The sequence below is a fragment of the Hemiscyllium ocellatum genome, chromosome 13, assembly GCF_020745735.1.
Source record: "Hemiscyllium ocellatum isolate sHemOce1 chromosome 13, sHemOce1.pat.X.cur, whole genome shotgun sequence".
Classification (NCBI taxonomy): Eukaryota; Metazoa; Chordata; class Chondrichthyes; order Orectolobiformes; family Hemiscylliidae; genus Hemiscyllium; species Hemiscyllium ocellatum.
Window position 1 is genome coordinate 36,490,087 of NC_083413.1, and position 10,170 is coordinate 36,500,256.

The 10,170-nt window shown below is 39.6% G+C and overlaps 1 protein-coding gene across 1 annotated transcript in view; it reads right to left on the reverse strand.

Annotated features, from left to right (window-relative positions):
* The window catches only part of LOC132821860 (endothelin-converting enzyme 2-like), a 171,809-nt gene extending 162,489 nt beyond the window's left edge, over positions 1-9,320 (reverse strand). Inside the window, exon 1 of the mRNA XM_060834755.1 lies at positions 9,256-9,320. Coding sequence (XP_060690738.1) covers positions 9,256-9,288 — 33 coding nt within the window. The 5' untranslated portion in view covers positions 9,289-9,320. The remainder of the gene's footprint in view (positions 1-9,255) is intronic.
* Between the last annotated feature and the right edge of the window lie 850 nt (positions 9,321-10,170).

Here is a 10,170-nt window from a genome sequence, read left to right on the forward strand (position 1 = left end):
TTGTCTCAATATGAGGCATGTTTCTCAGAAATTATCACCAGGGGTTGCACTTTTCCAAGGATGCAGGCTGGTCATAACCCCATTCCCCACAACCCCAACCCGCAGAAGGAGAATCAGCCTTAAGCCTGATGTCGATTACCTCCAGCAGACTTATTTACTTGAAGCAGTAATGCTTATGACATTCCCTTTAACATTAGAAACTCAGGACATCATTGCAGTATTGAAAAACACAACAGATATTTCTTGCAACTGTTACCTATAACTATTTCATTCCTCAGGCATATGAACACCTGGGCTCGGATCAAGTTATTTGTTCACAAAAGAGGCGCATTCTTCCAGTAGAATGCCTTTCTTCAAGTAATTTGAGATAAGATGGAGGAATAGATATTTTCATCCTAAGATCACATGCCAATGGTGAAGCCTTGAGCATGTCTCCTAAAGGTATACTGACATGCTGACTGTTAGCTAATAGACATAATGCAACAAATCCAACTGGAATAAATATGCCTTGCAATTGTAATATGCTTGTGGGTGGATTAAATTGGTGAAGAGTGGGATCTTTACCCCTCTGTGAAAGGTTCTGCCTGCAGGAACTGCTGGTCAATCTAATTGGTGAGGAGCTCCTGTCAATCTGGTCACATTATACTGCTAAGAGTGCTAGAAGGGGCAGAAAAAAGATCATGGTTGCCCTGAAAATGTAAGTCCATTTAACTACTTATTTACATATTGCAATACTTAGTCCATTATGCAGATCAGCTCAGCGGTGAGCAGGAATGTGGTAGGCTAGATAACCAACATATTAAACAAAGTCTATTCACCAAAGCCAGCCCAGCATGGCATTAGAGATTCAGCATATATTCCTGATGCAGTCTAATGGAAGTGAAACCTAAATTGTAATGGTAATTACATGTTCATAAATTAAATATGTTTTGGACATGAAAGAACAACAACCTTGCAATTATATTGTACATTAGAGCTTCTCTCAATGATTAACGGCATAGCATTTGGCACCGTGCCAAACAAGGACTATTAAGACGGGTGGCTGAAAACTTGGTCAAAGAGGTAAGTTTTAATTAGAATTAAAAAGGAGAGAAAGATGCAAAAACCTTTAGTAAGAGAATTCCAGAGATTAGCCATGGAGAACTGGTACAGTTGCTAATGATGATACAATGGAAACCAGGAATATACAAGAAGCCAAAATTGGAGGAGGAGGACAACGATCAGGGTTGCACAATTAGAGGAGGTTCCAAAGATAGGCAATAGTGAATTCTGAAGAAGGGTCATTGGATCCAAAATGTTCACTCTGCTTTCACTCCACAGATGCTGCCAGATCTTTTGAGGTTTTCTAGCAATTGCTGCTTTTGTTAGGGAAAAGTGAAGCTATGGACATTATTTAATACCAAGGCTGAGAATTATAATAGAGGCATTTGCAGTGTGGAAACCAATGGAGGATAGCAAATACAGGAGCAAAGGTGAACTGAACTTAATACAAATTAGGATATTATTGGCAGTAAGCATTTTAGATCATTCAAAATTTATGGAGGGTATATGATGAAAGGTCAGCCAAAGTTGAAATATTCAAATCTATTGGTAATAAGGATCATCTACCAGTGTGGAGGGGAAAAGATACCACATGAATTACCGGTCATCACAGTTTGCTAAATGACTTGTGCCACTCTGGCAATTGTTTGTGCAAAATAGTAGCTCACTCTCATCCGTAACCTTTTCATGAGATTGCTGTATTTATACATGAGTTCAAAGCATTCAAGATCTTATTTAATAGTGCAAGTACTTGAATAAACAAATTAAGTTCCTGCAATGCCACACAACCTCTCTGAAAGGAAACAATTTAAACTGTAGTGAAGTATTCCTGCCGTTGATATGAGATTTAAACATTCCAAACTCAAAATCTTTTTCTTTTAATTTTCTCTCTCAACCCAATATTTCTTTTGTTTGCTTCATTTCTCTTTCTCTACCTCGTTTAATTCTAATTGATACATTTTCATTATCTTACTCTTTAAATCTCACTTTTAAAAATTATGGAACATTGGTCCTGTTGTTCAACGAGGGCCTACACTTCATGCTATCCCTGCTGCACCATTAGTACCTCACACTTTCAACAGCATGCAAGAAAAAAGAAGATACAAGCTGAGGGATGAGAGTAGAGTCTTACTAAGGGGCATGCTGCAAGGTACCCCAATCTAGCAAAATAGTACAAACTGTTATATATTTGTGACAGCTTTAAGAAATAAATAGACGCTAAACATTTCTTCCAGCTCAAGAGAAGAAAATCTAGAGTTACTCTATTTTGTGATCCAGAGACTCCCAAGTAGTAATTTTTTTAAATTGTATTTACAGACTGTGAGCATTATTTTTAAAGCCACCACTTATTGTTAGTTCCTAATTGCCCCTGAGGATGTGGTGGTGAACACTTTCTTGTACCATGATAGTCTGAGTGAAGTTCTAGAATTTTGATCCAACAACGATAAAGGAATGGGGATACATATTCATGTCATAATGGTATGTGACTTGCAGATGATAATATTCCCATGTACTATGTAGTTACAATAAAATGGATAAATTAATTGTGCAAATAGACCTAAATGGACATGATATAGTTGGGATTATGGAAATGTGGCTGAAATGTGGTCAGGAATGAGAACTGTATATTGAGGGGTATTCAGTTTTTAGGAAGGTTTGACAAAAAAAGGCAAAAAAAAGTGGGATGGCATTGCCCGTGAAAGAGAAAATTAATGCAATACCGAGGAAAAGCAGAGGGACTTGAGGCTGTTTTCGTTAGAGAAAAGAAGGTTGAGAGGTGACTTAATAGAGACATATAAGATAATCAGAGGATTAGATAGGGTAGACAGGGAGAGCCTTTTTCCAAGTATGGTGACAGCGAGCACAAGGGAGCATAGCTTTGAATTGAGGGGTGATACATATACGACAGATATCAGAGAGTAGTATGGGTATGGAATGCTTTGTCTGCATTGGTAGTAGATTCGCCAACTTTAAGTACATTTAAGTCGTCATTGGACAAGCATATGGACGTATATGGAATAGTGTAGGTTAGATGGGCTTCAGATTGGTATGACAGGTCGGCGCAACATCCGAGAGCCGAAGGGCCTGTACTGTGCTGTTATGTTCTATGTTCTATGGCTCCAGTGAAGTGGAATCAGTGTGGGTAGAGCTTAGAAAAACCAAGAGACCGGAATCGACATTGGTGATTGAACTGTACTGGTAGTTTTGCAAAGACATTAAACAGGAAATTACAGACACAAGCAAAAAGGTAATGTTGGAATTACGGACAACTTTAATCCATACATAGAATGGACAAATCAAATCAGTAACAATACTGTAGAGGTCGAATTCCTGGAGAATGTATGGGATGGGTTTCTAGATCGACACATTGAGGAACCAAATGGAGAACTGGTCATCTAGATTGGATATTGTGTCATCAGAAAGGAATAATTAGCAGTCTAGCTGTGGAAGATTTCTTGGGGAAGACTGACCATAGCATAATCAAATTCTTTGTTAAGGAGGAGAATGACGTGGTTGATTCTGACACTGTGTCCTGAATTCAAATGAAAGTAAACTACTGTGGTATGAGCTATAAGCGGGCTATGGTAAATCAACAATATTACTTTAAGTGATAGTGGTGGAATAGGCAATGGCAAACTTGTAAAGCATACATGAAGGAACTACAGCAATTGTTCATTCCTTTCTGGCTCAGAACCAAAATGGGAAAGGGTCCCAACCATAACTAACAAGGGAAATTAGGGATGGTATTAGATTCAAGGAAAGGACATCCAAAAGAAAGCAGCAGACCTGAGGACTGGGACCAATTTAGATCTCAGCAAAGGAGGACAAAAGGATCAATTAAGAGGAGGAAATAGAGTACAAGAGTAAGCTTGGGAGAACACACACTCCGATTGCAAAAGTTTCTTTAGGTATGTAAAGAGAAAAAGATTAGTGAAGATCCCTTACAGTCATAAACATGTGAAATTACACTGGGAACAAAGAGTTCTTCCTTCATCAGGTGATGAAGAAGTGGTGTTCCAAAAGCTTGTGCTTTCGAATAAACTTGTTGGACTATAACCTGGTGTCATGTGAATTATTTCTTAGTTCAACACCAACGCCTCCACATCCTGGGAACAAAGAGGTAGCAGACCAATTAAATATTTACTTTCGGTCTGTCTTTACAAAGAAGGACAAAGTAACATCCTAAAATTGCTGGGGAACACAGAGTCTGGACAGAGAGAGGAATGAAAGGAAATCAATATTGTTAGGGAAATGATGGTGCAGAAACTGATGGGATTAAAGTCTGATAAATCCCAGAACCCATTAACTTACATTCCAGAATAACTAAGGAAGCGGCCCTAGAATTAATGGATACGCTTGTGGTCATCTTTCAAGATTCTGTAGACTCTGAAGCAGTTTCAATGAATTGGGGGGTTGATACTGTAAACCCACTATTTGAAAAAAAGATTATGTAGAAAACAGGGAATTATAGACAGTTTGATCTGACATCAGTAATAGGGAAATTGCTACAATTCATTAGAAAATATTTAATTATGAAGCACTTGATAAACAGGACAGGATCAGACAAAGTCAGTATGGATTTATAAATGGGAAACCAAATTTGACAAACTGAAGACGTAATCTATTGATTTGATTAGGAGGCACCAATTCCTTTGAATCCCTACAGTGTAGAAACAGATCATTCAGCCCAACAAGTCAATGTCAACCCTCCAAAAAGCCCCCCACCAAGACCCATCACCCTACCCCATCCCTGTAACCCTGCATTTCCCATGGTTAACATAAACTACACAGCTGTGAACACTATGAGTAATTTAGCATGGCCAATCCATCTAACCTGCACATCTTTAGACTGTAGGAGGAAACCAGAGCACCCGAATGAAACCTACACAGACACAGGGAGAATGCACAAACTCCACACAGTCGCCTGAGGGCAGAATTGAATCCTGATCCCTAGCACTGTAAGGTAGCAGTGCTAACCACTGAGCCACCTTCCCCACCCACTCCCCCTCCCTCTCCCTCCCCACCCACAACGAGCATGAGACTCAGGGTAGTGTAGTAACATGGATAGAGAATTAGTTGGTAGACAGGAAAAAAACCGTAGGAACAAACAGGCATTTTCTAAGCAACAGGCAGTGACTAGTGGGGTACCATGGGAATTACTGCTTGGATACCAGCTATTCACGCGATACATCAATGATTAAGATGAAGGAACTAAGCATAATATCTTCAAATTAGCAGATGACCCAAAGCTCGGTAGGAAGGTGAGCTGTGAGGAGAATGCAAATATGCTTCAGTCTGATTTGGACAAGTTGAATGAGTGGGCAAATATAAGGCAGGCGAAGTGTAACTTGGATAAATGTGAGGTTTTCCACTTTGGTAGCAAAAGCTGCAAGGAAGGTTATCTGAACAGTAATACATTGGTAAAGGGACAGGTACAACAAGACCTGGATGTTTTTGGATACCAGTCACTGAAAGCAGGTGCAACAGACACTAAAGAAAGTATATAGTATGTTGGCTTTCATAGTGAGAAAACGAGTACAGGAGCAGGGACGCCTTCCTGCGATTGTACAGAACCCTGCTGGTACCATGCCAGCAGTATTTTGTGCAGTTTTGTTCTCCTTACATGAGGAAGGATGTTCTAGCTAGAGAGCGATTGCAATGAAGAGTTGCCAGAATGATTCCTGGGGTGACAGTGCCGATGTGTGAAGAGAGACTGGTTCAGTTAGGACTATCCTCACTGGAGTTCAGAAGAATTGAGGGGGATCTTACAGAAACCTGTAACAGGACTAGACAGAGTAAACACAGGAAGGATGTTTTCAGTGACTGGGGACTCCAGGACCAGGGTTCACAGTGTAGGGCCAGTTGGGACTGAGATGAGGAGAAATTCTTGAGCCAGACAGTACTGCACCTGTGAAATCCCCTGCCATAGAAAATAGCTAAGATCAAAATATTGAATATTTTCAAGTAGGAGTTAGACATATTTCTTAGGGCTAAAGGGATCAAAAGATATGGGGAGAAAACAGGAACAGGGTACTGTGTCGGATGATCAGCCATGATTATATTGATCGAGTGAACGGCCTTGTGTTCTTATTTCCTTTGTTTCTGTGCACCTGTCATCTGTTTTGTGCGAACTGTGCTACCTCCTCCCCTGCACTGAATGTAGCTCACTGAAGCCCAATGTCTCATGTCACACGGATTCTTCCTTTAAGTTATCCTCTAAAAAATGTGAAGTGTCAGTATCCGATCTGATGGCTGCCAGTATGAGAGGGGATTACAGTGTTTTTTTCTTCTGCATTGCCTTTCTACTGTTTCATCTCTTTCTTGTCCACTGCACCTGACCAGAGTGCAGTCCTCGGGTATCTGAAAGGAAAAGGGTACAACCGTAGGGATGTAGTGTGCAAACAGGTGAAAACGTGAAAGGTGCATGTTGGCATTATCTGCAGCTTGTAAATTAGGGGAGATTGCAGATTGAGAGGAGAGGAGATAGAGAATGAGGTATGAGCATGCCTTTGATGGTTTTAGTTACATCACTGCCCACTTCAGTAAAGTTTGCTCCAATGATGGTAAGCAGCATCTCTTCCATTATGGCCATGACTCGATGACTTATAGCAGGATCGCTATCCTATAAATTAGGTGCTTCTGCTTTCAGTGATGCCTCATATTGTTTTGCAAGAGAGGGAAATGTGTCAATGAATGTTGTGTAATCAATTTGTGTGAATCAGCTGTCATAGTTGAATAACTGGCAGGTATGGAAGCTAGGCGAAAGTGAGGACTGCAGATGCTGGAGATTAGAGTCGGGAGTATGGTGCTGAGAAAGCACAGTAAGTAAGGCAGCATTCGAGCAGCAGGAAAATTGATATTTCAGGCAAAAGCCCTTCATCAGGAATGAGGTATGCAAGCTGCAGATGTGCTCTTACACTAGGGGTAAGTCTATAAGGATGAGATAAAGCTCTGAATGTTATGACAGTATCAGATTGATGGAGTTGTTTACCAGCTGAGAGATTGGAATATGATGAATTGAACAGTGCATGAAATCAGTTCCACAGTTGGTGGGGTATGGCATTTAAAGATGCATTCACTGACATTTAGAACTCTTGTGTGAGATCATTGACTTATTTTGGTACACCATCTAGGTCCTCGAGGCAAGACCTGTGGCAATGAGCATAAATGCATCTGATCCCACTGTCTTTGCAATGTCTGTTTTAGGAGCCTACTGTGGATAGAGGACATCTCTCCACCTCCTGCAGCAGGGATTCCATTCGAATATCTAGAAGATTGGTTCTTTTGCACCATTCATTATTCTTTCTGTTCAGACTCTCTTCTAACTACTTTCAGCACCTGCTCCAACTATAATGGTACACCACTTTTAGGTGGTGTAAGATAGCTTTAAGTGATGGTAAGTCACACAAATCTGCAGATCCTGCTGAGGCAAGAAGTCACTCAAGCAGCTCATTTACCACTCAACTGCATATTACAATCATGTAGCTTAGCAGGAAACAGGCACAGCTTAACAATGCATTGTCATCCCTCTTTGTTTTTGGGAGCTATCCAAATTTGACCTTTGATGTTTTCAGAATGACACCTTTTTTTTTGCATTAAAGTTAATTAAATAATGATCTCCTCTTATAATGTTGAAAATGTATTATGTGATCACATGACCCTGAAGGAACATTTTGTTCGTGCATGTATAACCGTAAGGAATGAGAGATTGTATTGAAGAGAACTATAATTTATACAATAATGAACTCTCCTCAATCAATTATTCTCAGTATGTTTGATTCTGCTGAAAAGAGTTGCGTAGTCTCACAAGTATAAAATTAATACTACCTAGTCATTTCAGTTGAATGTCAACCATTTTGGGGAATTATATTACAATAATCAACCATTTTTTCCAAGCTAATAAACTTGGACGATGTTAATCATTTATCCGTTTTATTGTAGCACAAAACATGGTAATTGTTAAAATCTATTTAAAGGAACAACTGGAGTGTGCAGGACTCTAGCATTTGTATATTGTATCCAATTCTACATCTTAGCTGCATTGTTCTATATTTTACAGTTGAGTGGTGTTCACTTACTAACCGAAAATACCCTCATTGAGGTGCAGATAATTTAGATAAAGGAGTAATAAATGGGATATGAATTTACGTGTGTATTCAAAATTGAATAGGAAAATTACACGTTCCAAAGCTTCTAAAAGTCCTAGCAATTCATCAGCGCTGCAAATTCCGGTTAAAAAAAAAGTTGACCAAAGCACATTAGTAACACATATCAAATTAGGGTATATTTATTTTATAGATTGGGTTTTGTGGTTCTAAAAATGCAAAATAAACTGGCAATTATCAAGACACCTGTTACATGAAGATTATTTTTGTCCTCCCTTCACATAACACGATTTTACTTTGTTCTCGGAATATGTACCTGGTCTCCGAAGAGGGAAGCAGAAAGCTTCCGCTATGCTCAAGCGACATAAATCTAAATAAACTGATCTGTGTCCCTGCTGGAATGGACACGTCTATTTGAATGGCGCTGATTGCAATAACAGTCGTATTCTCTCAGTGGAGGTAGTTTGTTCCCAAGCGAGATTGGTGAAGTCAAAATGTGTTCGAATGTGTGGATTGTCATTTGTACTCAGAATGTCAAGAAAATTTGCCACTATACTTTATTTTTTATTACTTCATCAGTTGCTCTATGTACAAAACAGTCGTATCGCCGTCCAGCGAAATGAACTACGGCCCACTTTATAAACTAGTGGGTAAATTAATAAACCCCAAGCGGAACACATCCTTCCGGTATGTCCAATAACAACAACAATGCCGCGTGTCATTTTTCCCCAAAACATCATCCTTGGAAACATTTCAAAATGAAGCCAGAACACATAAAAGATCTTTTCATATTTAAAGCAGAGAATAACAGACCTGCCCTGTACTTTTCCATTTAATCTTACTGGCGCCTGTTTGTCACGAATTGTCATTGCAAACAGCATTTATGGAAATCGTATGATTATTTAAATACCACTTACAGCTCGAATTTAAAACACACAAGCAAATTAAAAGCACAAGAAGCTGGAAGGACGCATTAATTCTCGTGTTGTTTTCACTTGGTGAATTGCTGTCCAACATGCACGATCGCATTACGAAGATTTGCTTGTTCTGTTCACATTATCTAACACAGTATACACACAAGTGTCAACAAAGCCGGCTTAGAACTTACATTATTGCTGAGATTTTGTAGAGCCACGTTCATCCTGCAAATGTTTTCTGATCTATCACGCCTCAAACACTTTGGCGATGAAAACATCTCTAAGTGGCATGGTCTGTTGTGTTACCGCAGCCGGCGGAATAATAGGGATTTTGTTTTTTTCAAAAACAGCGACGTGCTGATTGATAATTGAAGAGGAGGTTGGAAAGAATGAGGATGGCCGCGCCTTGAAGGCCCGCCACTCTGCTGAGGTGATCTTCCAATCACATATTGCGCACTGGTTACTATGACAAGAAATCTATTGTAGCTCGGAGATGGCCGGCAAACATCAGGTGTGGCAAGAGCATATGCAGTTAATTCTATCCACTCTGGTCATGATTAATTCAGTGCGATCGCAACTGGAATCTCCGTTTCCTTTATACTTTGGTGAGCGAGCAGCCTTCATGCGTAAAGGTAATAGATCTAGGAGCATTCAGACCCACCGAAACTCAAATAGGCGCTGATGGGCTTATTTATTAGAAATTGATCAGTGAGCTGAGAATGATCTGTCCCTTAGGAAAATCTGAGAGTGCTAAATCTGACTCTTCGAAAAATATTCCGCAAATGTCTTTTTACACCTGACACTGGAAAATACTATGTATTGCCATTAGAATATGACTAAAGGCTAAGATTATATTGTTAGTATCTAGATATTAAAGTTTAAAGAACCACTAATTTATAAGCAAGGAAAGCGTAATTGTTTTTTTAAAATAGCTTGTAAAGTTCACAAATATGGAATAGGACATGGCTTTAAGAGCTGTATTTTGTTTTTGGAAGACAGGATGAGACAGAGGGGCCCAGCAGTCTACTCCAAAGCCAACAAACATCTTGTGAAGGTTTTGAGGTATTTTTAAGGTTGGAACAATAGAGGCAGCCTGAATGGGTAGG